At 47.5% G+C, this 15,874-nt stretch overlaps 1 protein-coding gene across 21 annotated transcripts in view; it reads right to left on the bottom strand.

The window, feature by feature from the left end:
- LOC127595812 (protein unc-80 homolog) overlaps positions 1-15,874 on the bottom strand; it is a 44,105-nt gene that overhangs the window by 16,639 nt on the left and 11,592 nt on the right. For 8 of the 21 annotated variants that reach the window (XM_052057648.1, XM_052057642.1, XM_052057632.1 and 5 more), the window contains exons 16-40: positions 14,386-14,436; positions 13,817-13,965; positions 12,724-12,887; positions 12,209-12,307; positions 11,853-12,061; positions 11,600-11,644; positions 10,961-11,067; positions 10,649-10,802; positions 9,875-10,047; positions 9,587-9,799; positions 9,321-9,456; positions 9,109-9,242; positions 5,242-5,419; positions 4,951-5,160; positions 4,611-4,708; positions 4,273-4,485; positions 4,096-4,203; positions 3,795-3,933; positions 3,044-3,225; positions 2,812-2,943; positions 1,652-1,838; positions 1,414-1,545; positions 481-624; positions 217-317; positions 53-139 (exon numbers count right to left, since the gene is read on the bottom strand). In XM_052057648.1, coding sequence (XP_051913608.1) covers positions 53-139; positions 217-317; positions 481-624; positions 1,414-1,545; positions 1,652-1,838; positions 2,812-2,943; positions 3,044-3,225; positions 3,795-3,933; positions 4,096-4,203; positions 4,273-4,485; positions 4,611-4,708; positions 4,951-5,160; positions 5,242-5,419; positions 9,109-9,242; positions 9,321-9,456; positions 9,587-9,799; positions 9,875-10,047; positions 10,649-10,802; positions 10,961-11,067; positions 11,600-11,644; positions 11,853-12,061; positions 12,209-12,307; positions 12,724-12,887; positions 13,817-13,965; positions 14,386-14,436 — 3,545 coding nt within the window. The remainder of the gene's footprint in view (positions 1-52; positions 140-216; positions 318-480; positions 625-1,413; positions 1,546-1,651; positions 1,839-2,811; positions 2,944-3,043; positions 3,226-3,794; positions 3,934-4,095; positions 4,204-4,272; positions 4,486-4,610; positions 4,709-4,950; positions 5,161-5,241; positions 5,420-9,108; positions 9,243-9,320; positions 9,457-9,586; positions 9,800-9,874; positions 10,048-10,648; positions 10,803-10,960; positions 11,068-11,599; positions 11,645-11,852; positions 12,062-12,208; positions 12,308-12,723; positions 12,888-13,816; positions 13,966-14,385; positions 14,437-15,874) is intronic. The other 13 variants (XM_052057637.1, XM_052057638.1, XM_052057646.1 and 10 more) reach the window with 10 other exon arrangements.

Raw genomic sequence — 15,874 nt, 5'->3', positions numbered from 1 at the left:
ACTCAGCTGGAGAAAAGTCCAAGATCAATGCTAATCGTGTTCACACACTCACCAAGTAGTTGAAAAGGATGTGGGAAGTCTGCGCCGGAAGGTCTCCGATATTAAGTAGTAGCTTCCTCAACATGTACATCAAATCATCCTGGCGAAAGGAAAAGTGCGGTCATCCGCGACAGCTGTCACACTTGAGGGGATTTGACTGTGAGGCTGCTGCCATACCTGCCGGTTGCTCACAGTGAGTTTCTCGAGGAAATGGCGCAGGACAAGGGCAGGATCCTCAATCAGGCAGTTCCACAAGATTTGCTGGGCCACTGCACTCACTGAGGATACAAAGATCCATGGAAATGTGGATACACTTGCATACTTTCTGTTCGGCACGCACGGAATTGCATCTTCGCAGATTTTCTCCCAATGCGTTTTCAGTATTGTTAAAAGAGAAATCTTTTGTTTTTGTGTTGGGTTGTTACAAAAAAGGAGGCTCACCAGCGACGCCGTCCTCTCGAACTTGGCCGTCCTCCATGAGGTGCACGATGGGGAGCACGGCAGCACAGATGCATGCCGGGAAGACTGCTTGTGGCGGCTGCAACATGTGGTGTGTGGGCGTGTGCTCTGTCGTGTTCTCTTCATCTGGGAATGTACAGTAGACAAAGTAGACTGATTTTAGACGGTCTCAGTTTGGATTCAAGCATGACAGCAGATCATGTGCAGTAAACAATTTCATATCGGCAAGAGGCATTGAGGGCGGGATGACATCGGTGGACTGCATTTTTGCTATTCACATTTTGCTGTTACAGTCCACTCGTGCTGATGATTTTACTCACTCAAACTAATCACACAGAAATGTTTAGAATTTTTGACCAAAGAGTTTGACATCTCTACTTTGGAGTCTTCAGTGAATCTAATATAAATGTTTTTAGTATGCGGGAGGGAGCTGGAGTATGTGGAGAAAACCCATGCAAGCAGCGGGAGAATATTCCTACTTCACACTGTAACACAAACCTCAGAAGTGTGAGGTGGAGCCCACTGTGGAAATGATCCACTTTGACTATTCTTGCTGAATTGAATTATGTATTTACTACAATGCGTAGTGTTCATTATATATCTTTGTCAGGTCGAACAATTAAATACTCTACCATTTGATGGCAGGAAGTAAAATTAAATAAGTAATCACCTGTTGCCATTCATAAAACAAAATTAAACATTTGAGTTCAAAAGGCCTTGATTTTACACGTAGTAAACCTGTGGGAAAACGGAGACTCAAAATCTTTGGTGACATTTTTGTTTGGTTGTGTGCAATGAGAATTTTTCTAATGCAAGATATATACTATATAGCGGTATGTCGACCGTTGTGCCAATATCAGAAACATGCTCAGACCGGCCTTCCAAAACAAACTGCACTTTGAAAGTGTGCCGTACCTTCAGCACTAGCTAATGAGCGAACTGACCACACAGAGCCTCGGCGGAAAGAGTAATTCCTGTGGGAGTTACTGGAGGCGCAGGACGGACTAACAGACAGACGCCGAGACGCCAGGTTCACCACTTCTTCTGCTGGCAGCATCAAAGTCAAACATGGACAGGTGAGGAGTGAGGAAAGAAAAAAAACCGTAACGCATAAATCTTGCAGTGCTGCAAGTATGTCCACCACATGCCCCACCTTCTTCCTCTTGCTCAGACGGAGGGCTGCACGTGGGTTCATAGCATGCCTCCTGTGCCACAGGGATGGCAGTGATGATGCTGGCCTCACGGCCCAGGCGTCGTTTCTCCTCCTCCTGCTGCAGGTTCTTCAGGATGTGCTCGGCTCTCTGGTGAGAGCGCGACACTGCCCGTGCGGAGAAGGATTTCTGTGGGGGGGGTGACGATCAGGATGGGGTGAATTGGATTTGCTACAAGCATACAGTATCCCTCCATTGGCTCAATAGCGTTCTGTGGGGATCCCGGGCAGAAATAGAAAACTTGCTGCATATCATGGCATTGGCACACGTGCGCGTACACATACGTGAGAACATACATGGCGAAGTCTGCCTCATCATGACCATGCACACACAACACAACACACAATGTCTGATGCATGCTGTTGTTTTCCTAAAGAGTCCTCGATTCTGATCAAGATGCAACTGCCCCCCTCTTGGAAACCTCTGAAAAAAATGCAGTTGACCCAATCCACTGAAAGAAAAAAAAAATCTAGAAAATTTATATTTCCGCACATTTACGACTTTGAGGTAAAAAAGATGCATCAGCACAAAAGATTTGGACAGAAAACTTACTATGGCATGGACTGACTGAATTAATGCGGGAAACTAAAAACAAAGACAGATAAAATGATAGAGGAAGTTCTTCATCAAAATCTGTAACACTTAAAATAATCATGCAAAAATAACTAACAGAAAAAAGAGAAAAGTCGAAGTGACATTTTGTGCAGTGTTTTTTTTTTTTAGAATTTAAAGAAAAACAAAATGATGGCCATCATCTGCCGTGTTTTTTTTTCTTTTTGTGAAGAAACTGTTCTTTATCCAGAATTTTTTTTGACATGTCAACACCCTTAAATTACTTCCAAATGGTTTGCAACTCTTATTATACCATGTTTCGGGGGAATTTGTGATCTATGGTAAACACAACAAGCATTTTTCACAGTAGTCATTTTGGCAAATCTGTAGAAGAGTGATTGCTTTTACAACATTTTCATCTTCACCTTGAAATTAGCAAAGAAGACAAACATGTTTCACCTAACACCTGAATTATTCAATCCGGCATAGAAAGAATTCCTATCAGTCTTCTGATGACAAAACAAAACAAATACAGTATGCAAGCACTCACAGACTGGTCCTCATTGATTGGGTCTTGGACGCTTCCGGTGTTCTGGGGAACCCATGGGGGGTCGAAAATGGGGACACAGGGCATGCCCAGTATTGGAGACGGCAGGGTGAAGTTTATGCTGGGTGGAGGAATCTAAAACAAGTACCGGTAAATGAAGTGACACACATTCTCACACTCAAAAGTGGCTTGAATTGCACACTGGCCTTTTTACATCTGTAACAATAATGCATACTTTGAAGATCTGCTGGGCTCCTTCCTCCATGCGAGGCCACACCTGGTAACGGAAACGCCAAAGCGTGTAAAACTTGAGAATAGAGTTGATGCGCTGGCAGGCCTCATGGTGCTGGAACTCAGCCATCATCATCTCAGTCACGGCATCGGGGACCTTCACTGCGCACAGGAGGAACATGGCGGCTGGGGGCAAACAAGAGGACCGGAGAAGAATATTATGGCACTGTAGTGAGGTGAAAATCTAGCTGTAGCGTTATTCCAAAAATGGAAGGACAGTTTCTGTCTTGTGTCAATCATGGTCATCCTGAGGAAAAAAAAAATGTTCTTGATGCGTGCAGCTAAAACAGCTGATATTCTCATGTACCGGTACTCTTGAGCACATACTATTAACATGAGCATTGATTTAAAAATCAAGCAGTTAGAGTCATACTACAATTTAATTGTTAAGGGTTAGGTTTATAGGTTTATTCATTATTTAAAACAATTTTAAATGTTGAGTTGTCCTGAGTATACGTCGCAGCGTTGTGCCAAACACAGCAATGTATAAGCTATGACAAATAAAATACCTCACGAAAACTGTACCGTTGGTTCAGCGAGTAGAACAAAATTATAGCAATTTTTAACAAGACCTGTTTTTTTGGGGGGGGGGGGGACATAACCAAAAATGTAAATAAATGTTCCATTTGAAGAAAAAAGATGGTGCCTCAACTGTCCTGTAACTTTGGAATGAGCTGCAAGTACAAAGCTTTCACCAGCAGCTGCTGCCATGTGTTCATCCACGCTGAGCAGAAGCTCCCAGGCTGCCGGCTGAATGTCTCCATACATGTCATCAGTCAAGATGGGAGCAGCTTTGATGAGCAGTGACAAGGGAGCCGGAGACAAGCTCATCACCTGCAACGGACACAGGTCCAACATGCATTTTGCTGAGTAACTACTCAAGTAGTTACTTTGTGCATGTACCTAAGATCGACTTAGGTACATGCACAAAGTATTTGTACTTTGTTACTGTCGGACCCTCCACTGGTGCAAACAGTACGAAGCCAAACGACACACCTGGTTTCTGATGTACTTTAACATTCCGGTGTCTTTCTTTCCTTCCGTGTTGCTGTCAGTGGGCCTCCGCTTCATGGACGGCGTCCTCAGACATGATTTGTCAGAACACTGAGGCCAAACAGACTCTCAGAAAGGCAAACAAGAATCACGTCGTGATGATGGGGTTATGAAATTCACCTCCTTGTTCTTCTGGGCACGAGCACTGATGATACTGGTGGTGGCGGCGGCGACGCTGTCCTCTCTTAGGCTGTCCACCGTCTCGCCGTAGACAAGCTTGATGGCGCGGACCAGGCGGGCACAGGAGCGGTTGTGGTGCTGGTAGCAGCGCGGGTGGCAGAAGTCAATGTGAGTGCAGATGAAACTCTGCTGGTTGCAGAGGAGGATCATAATCTGCGACACATTGAGAGGGAACACTCGTGTTGGCTTGCGGACAAATGTGGAAAGCCAATTCTGTCACTGTCCAAATACTTCCACAGCGAACGATATACAGTATCTACTCATTCTTGTCGACATACATGAAGCCAAGACATGTTGCGGTGGTAGTTGTCCTCTGCTCCAGTTGAGCTTTGGCCTTCCGGTTCAATGCTCGGTTCACTGGTACTGCAGGGACTACCTGCATGAGGCAATCAAAGGAAATACTGTATACAGTAACTAGAGATATTTGGCCAGAAAATACTATGTTGTATCCCACCGGGGAATTGATTGACATCCATTGCTACAAACATGTGATATGAATAAACAGGTGAGCCGTCTTCTGTGATGGTCGTTGCTGCTATAAATCCAAAGCATATGCCGAAGGGTCCCAATGATTCAGTCATTTAAAAACAGGTTGATGACGCTTGGCATTTGACTTACCGATGTCTGTGACAGTATCTCGGCTGTTTGTTTGAGAAAGTATCCCTTCCTCATTCTCTGACTCTGAATCCTGTCGAGACAGTTTGGTGCTCTTCAGGCTGCCTGCCCTCCGTATGGAAGACAAAGAGCCCCCCTTTTTCACACGGAAACTGCGTGCTCCTTTGATCTGAAGCAGTCGCGAGCCACCGATACGAATCTTTCGCATGGGCACTGGAGAGATGTCGCGAAAGGCTAATTGAGCAAAGGCTAAAAAAGGAACCCGAGCAATGAAGCCATCCATCAACGGCTCACCTGTGGCCTCCTGAGCCTTTTTGTCGTCACACATGGTGTCTGACTTCAGCGTGTGGCTGCTACTGTTAAGCGAATCATGCCCGTCTTCGTCGTCGAGTATGCCCGCGAAGCTGATCTTCCTCTCGTAGCGATGTCGGCCTAGCTCAGGATCCAGACGCAGGCGGCAGCTTTCTAAATCCTACAGGTGATGAAAGAAAACACTCACAAGTCATCAGATCTGTCACTCATTTCTCTCACGCTGAAGCCAGGTTTCCACCAAGCAGTAGAGTTCAATGGAATGAACTAAGTACGGACCCAAGTAATTACAGCTATTTAGATGCGATACATGGAATGTCACCTCTCTGGCAGGGAAGGAGCCCGAGCTGGTGTGTGAGGCAGAGAAGTTCCGACTGGATATAGTCGGACTTGCCTCCACACACAGCCTGGGTTCTGGTACCAGTTCTCTCGAGAGGGGTTGGACTCTCTTCCACTCTGGAGTTGCTCACGGTGAGAGGCGCAGAGCAGGTGTGGGCATACTCATTGCCCCCCGGCTCAGTGCCTGTACATTGGGGTTCACACCGGTAGACGAGAGGGTTGCCTCCCTCCGCCTGCGGGTGGGGGGACGGGTCCTGACTGTTGTTTGTGCATATGCACCAAACAGCAGCTCAGCATACCCACCCTTTTTGGAGTCCTTGGAGGGTGTGCTGGAGAGTACTCCTGCTGGGGACTCCCTTGTTCTGCTGGGGGACTTCAATGCTCACGTGGGCAATGACAGTGAGACCTGGAGGGGCGTGATTGGGAGGAACGGCCCCCCCGATCTGAACCCGAGTGGTGTTTTGTTATTGGACTTCTGTGCTCGTCACGGATTGTCCATAACGAACACCTTGTTCAAACATAAGGGTGTCCATATGTGCACTTGGCACCAGGACACCCTAGGTCGCAGTTCGATGATCGACTTTGTTGTTGTATCATCGGATTTGCGGCCGCATGTTCTGGACACTCGGGTGAAGAGAGGGGCGGAGCTGTCAACTGATCACCACCTGGTGGTGAGTAGGCTCCGATGGTGGGGGAAGATGCCGGTCCGTCCTGGCAGACCCAAACGTATAGTGAGGGTTTTTTGGGAGCGTCTGGCGGAATCCCCTGTCAGAAGGAGTTTCAACTCCCACCTCCGACAGAGCTTTTCCCATGTTCCGGGGGAGGCGGGGGACATTGAGCCCGAGTGGACCGTGTTCCGTGCCTCTATTGTTGAGGCGGCCAATCTGAGTTGTGGCCGTAAGGTGGTTGGTGCCTGTCGTGGCGGCAACCCCCGTACTCGCTGGTGGACACCAGCAGTGAGGGATGCCGTCAAGCTGAAGAAGGAGTCCTATCGAGCCTTTATGGCCTGTGGGACCCCAGAGGCAGCTGACGGGTATCGATTGGCCAAGCGGGCCGCGGCTTCGGTGGTCGCCGAGGCAAAAACCCGAGCGTGGGAAGAGTTCGGTGAGGCCATGGAAGCCGACTTCCGGACGGCTTCGAGGAAATTCTGGTCCACCATCCGACGTCTCAGGAGGGGGAAGCAGTGCACCACTAACACTGTGTACAGTGGGGATGGGGCGCTGCTGACTTCGACTCGGGACGTTGTGAACCGGTGGGCAGAGTACTTCGAAGACCTCCTCAACTCCACCAACACGCCTTCCTTGGAGGAAGCAGAGCCCGGGGACTCTGAGGTGGGCTCTCCTATCTCTGTGGTTGAAGTCACCGATGTGGTTAAAAAGCTCCTCGGTGGCAAGGCCCCAGGGGTGGATGAGATCCGCCCGGAGTTCCTCAAGGCTCTGGATGTTGTGGGGCTGTCCTGGTTGACACGCCTCTGCAACATCGCGTGGACAACAGGGAGAGTGCCTCTGGATTGGCAGACCGGGGTGGTAGTCCCTCTTTTTAAAAAGGGGGACCGGAGGGTGTGTTCCAACTACAGAGGGATCACACTCCTCAGCCTCCCTGGTAAGGTCTATTCAGGGGTGCTGGAGAGGAGGGTCCGTCAGGAAGTCGAGCCTCAGATTGAGGAGGAGCAGTGTGGTTTTCGTCCCGGCCGTGGAACAGTGGACCAGCTCTACACCCTTAGCAGGGTCCTTGAGGGTATGTGGGAATTCGCCCAACCAGTCTACATGTGTTTTGTGGACTTGGAGAAGGCGTTTGACCGTGTCCCTCGGGGAGTTCTGTGGGGGGTGCTTCGTAGGTATGGGGTACCGAACCCCCTGATACGGGCTGTTCGGTCACTATACCACCGATGTCAGAGTTTGGTTCGCATTGCCGGCAGTAAGTCGGAATCGTTTCCAGTGGAGGTAGGACTCCGCCAAGGCTGCCCTTTGTCGCCGATTCTGTTCATAACCTTTATGGACAGAATTTCTAGGCGCAGCCGAAGCGTTGAGGGGGTCCGTTTTGGGGGCCTCAGTATTTCATCCCTGCTTTTTGCAGATGATGTGGTGCTGTTGGCTCCTTCAAATGGGGCTCTCCAACTCTCACTGGAGCATTTCGCAGCCGAGTGTGAAGCGGTTGGGATGAAAATCAGCACCTCCAAATCTGAAACCATGGTCCTCAGTCGGAAAAGGGTGGAGTGCCCCCTCCGGGTCGGGGAGGAGATCTTACCCCAAGTGGAGGAGTTCAAGTATCTTGGGGTCTTGTTCACGAGTGGGGGTAGGAGGGAGCGGGAGATCGACAGGCGGATCGGTGCAGCGTCTGCTGTGATGCGGACGTTGTATCGGTCTGTCGTGGTGAAGAAGGGGCTGAGCCAAAAGGCGAAGCTCTCAATTTACCGGTCGATCTACGTCCCAACCCTCACCTATGGTCACGAGCTATGGGTCGTGACCGAAAGAACGAGATCCCGGATACAAGCGGCTGAAATGAGTTTTCTTCGCAGGGTGTCCGGGCTCTCCCTTAGAGATAAGGTGAGAAGCTCAGTCATCCGGGAGGGGCTCAGAGTCGAGCCGCTTCTCCTCCACATCGAGAGGAGCCAGATGAGGTGGCTTGGGCATCTGATTCGGATGCCTCCTGAGCGCCTCCCCGGTGAGGTGTTCCGGTCATGTCCCACCGGGAGGAGACCCAGAGGAAGACCCAGGACACGCTGGAGAGACTATGTCACCCAGCTGGCCTGGGAACGCCTCGGGATCCCCCGGGGAGAGCTGGAAGAAGTAGCTAGGGAGAGGGAAGTCTGGGCTTCCCTGCTAAAGCTGTTGCCCCCGCGACCCGGCCCCGGATAAGCGGTAGATGATGGATGGATGGATGGATAGATGCGATACAAGTCCAGTGGTTGGCGTGTCGACATCACAGTGCAGAGGTACCGGGTTCAATTCCAGCTCGGGCCTCCTTGTGTGGTGTTTGCATGTTCTTTGGGCAGTAGGAGGGGTACACACTGAACTGGTTGCCAGCCAATCGCAGGGCACAAATAGAGGAACAAACCAGTCGGGCTCACGATCACAACGAGGGACAATTTAGAGTGTTTCATGAACCTGCCACGCATGTTTTTGGAATGTTGGGGGGGGGGACCGCAGTAGATGGTGAAACCCACGCAGACACGGGTAGAACATGCAAACTCCACACAGGAAGGCGGGAGCCGGAATTGAACCCTGCACCTCTGCACTCTGAGGCCGACATGCTAACCAGTCGACCACCGTGCCGAAAGCGAGAAAAGTGACACAATAATACAGTGAAAATGACGACAGAGGAGCAGCTAAAATGTTCTTTTTCCCCTACCATTTGACTGCTTATTACAAGAAGAAAGATTTCAGGAAAAGCAGCTTTTGTGCTCAGTCAATGTGATTACCAACTTTTGAAAGCAGAAATTCAAAAGAGCAAACCTAATTGAACCGTACTGCTTGGTGAAAGTGGGAAAAAAGATCACATCCATAAATGTACCACAAGTGGTTCTGTGCGTGGTCGCGGCAAACAAGGAAATGTCTCTCGCAGAAAGGTGGTGATTTCCAGTAACAGCTGGCAAGCAGCCATCTTGAGAGCAAAAGGGCAGCCGCATTTGGTTGGATTGACGGTGTCTTGGGGTGAAAGAAAACAATAATGACTACGGTAAATGAGAACGAGATGCCAACAACCAGTATCAGCATCTGACTTACTATCATCTAAATAGTCCTCTTCCTCATCCTCTTTCCTCATTCTTCGTTTAGTCTCTTCATCGTAGATGTACCCCAGGATGTTGGCAGGACTCTCACTGTCGCAGTGGCACAGTTCACTCAGCCGCGTGCCAATCGCCTAGTTGGAGAAACACAGGACGACACACGCTGGCACCTGGCATTTTGGGGGTTTTGAAAAATGTCCGCAGCCAAAATGTTTGAGAAGCCTGAATTTAATCCATCTTGAAAGCAAACATCATCCGACTCACATCTCCCCACTGGCAGAAATGTTTTGCCGCATTCCACTGGAGCTTCTGATTCCTTTTATTGCCCACTATAGGCGACCGGCCCCTGGACAGGCCTCTCTTGGTGATGTTAACATGGTGGCCCTTCATCCACTCTGGCCAATTGCCGCGGTTACAGCGATGGACAAATCGGGCACATTCAAGAAAGAGGGATGCTCGAGCCACGATGGGCGCTTCCTGGGAACAGCAGAGGACGAGGTCAAGCCAGGGAGATGAATAAAAGGGATGCATGAGGAGACGGATGACAAGTACCAGGTCCAGAGCAGCGGCGAGGATTGAAGCGTCAGGTATGGTGCCTGGCTCGCAGCAGTTGAGCAGAAACTGGAAGCGCTTCATGCCTTGTCGAATTGCACCCAAATTTACCACATTTTTGTTTTTTATGGCCTCCTGACTGGCGGCAAGACGCTCCTGGAAACCATGGGGTCCTAGACAAATGGGAAATGGATTTTCGATAATTGAATGCAATTTTTTCCAACCCCATTTAACAGAGCACGCTTGATCGCCACTGACAAATGATGTAGAATTATAAAGTAGCCACTGGCAGTTGTCCCGGTAAATTGTCGACATTCACTGTGTGATCAAGGTTTGAAATGCTGCAAAAGCATTTTTCTTTCTAACACTTACTGAAATGACAAGTGAAATCACACAAACAATGTCATCCTTTGTCATTCGAAACTGCCACCAAATTAACGGCACCGGAAGCATAGAAGGCTCTAAAAGCGACGTGTAAGGACCACACCACAGAAGAAAGATGCTTGAAAGATATAAAGTCTGTGAGAGTAAAAGGGGGAGGAGGGTTGAGGTGTTTTTTGATGGAGGGGGACATGCATGCAACACAACACACATTTACAGCAGAAACCTCAAAACAGCCCTTTCTAAAAAGAAACTAGGAGTAGACTGCAGGAGATATGAGAAGAGACGTCAAATAAAGAGGGAGCGCAGAGAGTTAATGAAGGAGTGGGGGAGGGGGTGTTATGGGAGCAGTGAGTGGCCGAGGGGCTGCTGGGATTTTTGGGCGAGGTCTACCATCTTTCTCTTCTGTGTGGTGAAGCTTGGATGGATTGCTCCTGCCAGACCTCCATTTACCGAGCCGCTTGAAGAAATTCTCTTCCTCATCTCTGCCGTATTCGGGCCCGGTGGCAACCCCCTCTGACAGCTTGACTGCGCTGGTGAACTTCACCTGCTCATGGATGGCCAAACACAAGGCCACATAAGAAAAAAATAAGACTTTATTGATCCCACACTTGGAAATTTGCTGAATACAACAGTAAAAGATAAATTCAGGAGATTTAAAAGCATACAAGTTAATATAATAAAGGCGGGGTCAACCCTCCTGACCTTTGAACTTTGCCGTATGAAAGAGAGTCGATCTACTGAGCTGATATCCAACAGATCCTCCACACCATCGGTAAGCCCAGAGAGAGAGGAACGCTTCAGCCAGTTGCCTGGAGACAGCGTGAATAACACACACTGTACGTTCGCACATACCACAGCGTGAGAGCATCTCAAATGCATGGGTATCAAGCACACATAGTACACAGGTGGTTGCGACACACCAGGGTGCATTCACAACATGCAAGCGAGTTCCAAGTGGAAAGACGAAGATGCCAGAGAAATGAAGTCAACTAGCTGAGTCCTTCTGAATTCTGGCATCACGGAAGCCATCAACACAATTCGCAAGATCTAAGGAGACCTCGCGATACCTCAGTTCAGTGAAGATTCCTCACCGAGGAACAAAGCATGAACATTTCTGGCAACACTAACCCCGGAAGAAAGAAACTGCAATGCTTGATATGGCTTTACTTTATGCCACAGTCCATGTCTGCAGCAACCTCCATCCTTCCATCTTCACATGCCACGTACGACTACAAATCACAGGTTGACCTCAATCTGGGCCTGCATGCCGGGAGGGGTGATGCAACACCATAACAGACAACATGAAGATGATCACATGAAGATGGTTCCACTTCCACATACGTAAGACAGAGAGGGTGAGTGGAAGGCGAGTGGTCCTGCGGCATGCTGAGATGTAAAAAAGGAACATATAAGGTGACAGGATGCAGTGAAGTACGCTGAATGTCGAGAGACATGTGATGTGTGTGATGATTTGGTATTTGTTAAACTGAGAAACCGAGGAGGCAGCAAATTTAAGAGGTATACACATGAGGACTTGATTTAAGTTAACTTGTGCTTTTCTCATAAAAATCTCAAGGTAGGTAGGTGCACCTACCTATAGGGAGTTTCAGTTTCTTACGAAGTGAAATACGTCGGGATCTTGATCGGGAGCGACGGTCCGTGGTGGTACCAGAATGGGCGGTGGTGCATTCTGAGGTGTCCTGTTCAGACTGGCTGCTGGTGTCACTGGCAGCGCTCTGCGACTTGAACATCTTCCTCCAAAAGTCTTTCCTGCCCAGCAGAGCTCCTGGGATCTGCTCCTCACTGGAAACAGACACAGAGAGGAGTAGAGGTACAGTTCAACTTGAAAAATAAATAAAACTCTTCCTCTATTGCTCCGGAACAAAGTGATGGCGGCCAGCATGACATGGATAAACACAATGGTGGTGCCAGTATGAGGTCAACACTCACTGTTCGGGTGTCTGGGGGGGTCTACTGGAGATGTAGCTGCGACATTCATCTGCAGCACTGGACATCTGACCCTTGTCCCCGGACACACCCGCCTCTGACCTGCACCCACACACCCCAACAAACAAACAGCACTCAGGCCACCCATCCATCTGAAAATGCTCCAAATTTGCATACGTGCAGTTGCGCTCTCTTCCATGTTAGCATCCAGGGAAAATATTTGCACTCTCTTGGCTGGGTCTGTCCCCCCAGACTACAGATCATAGACTTTTGCATTTCTCAAAGAGGTGAGAAAGTGCTCAGATAAGCAAGGAAATTAATGCAAAGAGTCTGTCTGTGTCTTGTCAAGGACAAATACATGAACAAGCACCATTTCGCCCCATGCAAGAGGAACAAATGCAAACACAGACAACAAGGCAAGCAGGGATGAGATGGTCAAAAGTGGATGAGAATTATTATTATTATTTTTTTTTAGTACATGTCAGGGATTGGCCCCAATAAAGCATTTTTACCAGTACCTTTTTGGACATTGCAGTTTGCTCTCATCTTTCTCATCAGGTTTTTTCGTTGCTGTGACCTTCTCTGCACTGTCTAGGAGGGCGCTCAGAGCCACTCGACGAAAAACATTTCCATGGGCCTCCTTGATGAACTGCACCAGCTGGCGGATGTCGCAGTACAGGCCCTGTGAAGGAGGGTGACAAGCAATCAGAGAGTCACCAGTGGAGGCGGCTCAGTGGGAGGCCTGTACTGTACCGCCAATGTGACTTACACTAGCATTGTTTTTCAATGTTTACAATGTACATTGCCGAGCCCAGCCATTTCCTAAAGTAATTAATCTTTTACTATTTCAAATGGCTTGTTTTTTGCATTTCAGATTCTTTGTAAAAGTGAAAGAAAAGTAGCAAAGGCAGCATTTCATTCCTATTTATTGTTGTGTTTTTTTCTGTACATATGACGTCGAATCTCGGTCCTTCATTCATTCATTCATTTTACGAACCGCTTTACCCTCACTGGGCTCGCGGGGCTGCTGGAGCCTATTCCAGCCGTCTTCGGGTAGTAGGCGGGGGACACCGTGAATCGGTTGCCAGCCAATCACAGGGCACACAGAAACGAACAACCATTCACCCTCACACTCACACCTAGGGACAATTTCGAGTGTTCAATCAGCTTGCCGTGCATGTTTTTGGAACGTGGGAGGAAACCAGAGCACCCGGAGAAAACCCACGCAAGCACGGGGGGAACATGCAAACTACACACAGAAAGGCCTGAGATGGAATTAAACCCGGTACCTCTGTCGGTTCTTAATAAATTTGAAAGAAAAGACGAAAGTTTTGAGAGAAAAATGCATTTCATCACTTTTGGAATAAAGCACTCTAAATACCTTCTTGATGCACTGTATGTTTTTTTAATTTTTAAATCAGTTCCTAAGCCTTGGTGAAAAAAAAAATATTTGATGGTACAGACCTGGTCAATAATTTTGTCATATTTTGTTGATACAGAATGGCGGGATTGAGTGTGTCTTTCTATACACCAAGTGTTGAATTTAGCTTTGATACAAGGCGTAACCCGCCCCCCCCCCCAAAAAAAAACAAGGCAATTACAAACACCCACCAGGTTCTCAGGGCTGTGAAGCTCATGTGTCGTGGAGGCGCAGCGGGTGATCAGCGACTTGAACATGCAACCCACCACCACCGCCTCCATGTTCTGTGCCAGGGACTTGTTATCTCCAGTGGTGAAATTGTTCCCGAATCCCGCCTTGTCTGAAAAAAAAAAAAAGAAACAGGGTGGGGGCAAAGACCACGGATCACACGGGGGTGGCTTAGTCAGCAGAACACGACAAGGAAACATTTCTCACATACGACAAGTTGGGGTTAAAGGGGGCAAAGAAAACAGGTCTGTACAGCATATGGGAGGAGAAGCAAACTGAAAAGGATTCTGGGTAAGGAAAAAAGGAATACATGCAAGTGACTAAGGCCTGCTTTTGAACCGCATTGAACTAATCATTCTCTTGGCCTAAAGAATACAGATTGGTAAATTTCAAGTTGCAGGCGAGATTTGTCATTTTAGGACAGAGCGAGAGGTGCAGCAATGGAAGCTGTGCCTAAGAAAGGTTCTGCTCAGGTGGGTTTATCACATATTTAATATTAATGTTCTATTGATTATACATCATGTGTATCTACCGATGTTTCGTTTTTTCGCCCTCCTGGACCTCTCACCTGCACTGCCGTACTCTGCAAGAGAAAAGAGGCGGGGCACAGGTTGTGATTGACATCAGGCCAGCACAGACATGTACTTGGTGTCAGGAAAGGACCTCCTCAGAGAGGTCAACCCGAGAAAAAACATCGGCAAAAGTAACATACACATATTTCAACAAAAAACTTGCAAGGCTTTCATCATCAAAACACTCATCAGTTCGGTCACTTGCCAATAGATTGTTTTCAATTTTGTATGATGTCATCAAGCAGAGACAAAAACAATGTCAATGCAAAACTGAATTGGCATGTAGAGCATGGCTCAATGCTCAGCGGTCATGCCGCAGATTGAACAGAGATGTCATGGGCAAAGCTTTGGATTGGCAAGTGTACGAAAATGGATGAGCAAAGAAGGGAGGAAGGAAGGGCGGAAGAAGGGGCTGAAGGAAGGATGCAGCGTTTTGGTGAAGGACGAGGAAGTGAGGGATGGCGGAGAGAAGCGGGACAACTGCGACAGACAGGGACAAGTGGCATTGGGAGGCAGACCAACAGAGATAGAAACAGCGATAGCACTGGAAGGGAAAACAATTCAGTTTTGTCAACCACACATTTGAGTCTTAAAGACGACAGTTGTGTCTTCACGAATGCTGTATAATCCAGAGCATAGTGTGTGGCAATTGTAGGTGTAAAATAAATCAAGCAATAAAATTATTTTAAAATTCATTTATGTTTGTTTGAGACCGGTGGTGTCAAACATACGGCTCGCGGGCGGGAACCGGCACCCAAGGAGGTTCGATCAGGCCCGCAGGATCATTTAAAAGTGAAAACATGCATATAATGAATGAATGAATATTTTAATAAGGAAAATTCATTCTAGCTCTCAAGGACATGTGAATACTTTATTCTTTACACATTTAATAGCACTCTCCTTAGTTTGTAAGGTGTAGGTAGGCAGGGATTAAATTTACATTTTATATGCACACGTGTAAATACTGTAGTTTAAAAATTCATTTCTTTATAAATCTCATTTAATCTTAAAATGCATGACTATATTTTTCAATACCAATTACTTGTTCAAGTTTCGTGCCTTTGTACAATCAGTGGGATCTGTTGCAATGCATATATGTGAATGATAAAAGTAAATTGCACATTTGTCTAAGGAAATCTAAGGTGCTTCATGAAATGTTTTGTGAAGATATGTTCATTAAATTGAAACATTTTCCTAATGTTCTTGTGCTTCTTTATTTATAGCAGAGTATGGTATCATTTTAATGGTCGGGCCCACTTGACATCTAATGAGGCTGTATGTAGCCCACAATGTGAAATAAGTTTAACACCCCTGTTCTAGTCCCACTTGTAAGTCACAATTATGCGCAATGTTTGAACTTTAAGGAAGATGTTAAATATATTTAGAAAAACTAAACTGAAATAAGGATTCAATTACAATGTGTTACACATAAAAATTGCACAGAAATGT

This window comes from Hippocampus zosterae, chromosome 2, assembly GCF_025434085.1.
Source record: "Hippocampus zosterae strain Florida chromosome 2, ASM2543408v3, whole genome shotgun sequence".
Classification (NCBI taxonomy): domain Eukaryota; kingdom Metazoa; phylum Chordata; class Actinopteri; order Syngnathiformes; family Syngnathidae; genus Hippocampus; species Hippocampus zosterae.
This window is presented reverse-complemented; position numbering and strand designations above follow the sequence as displayed.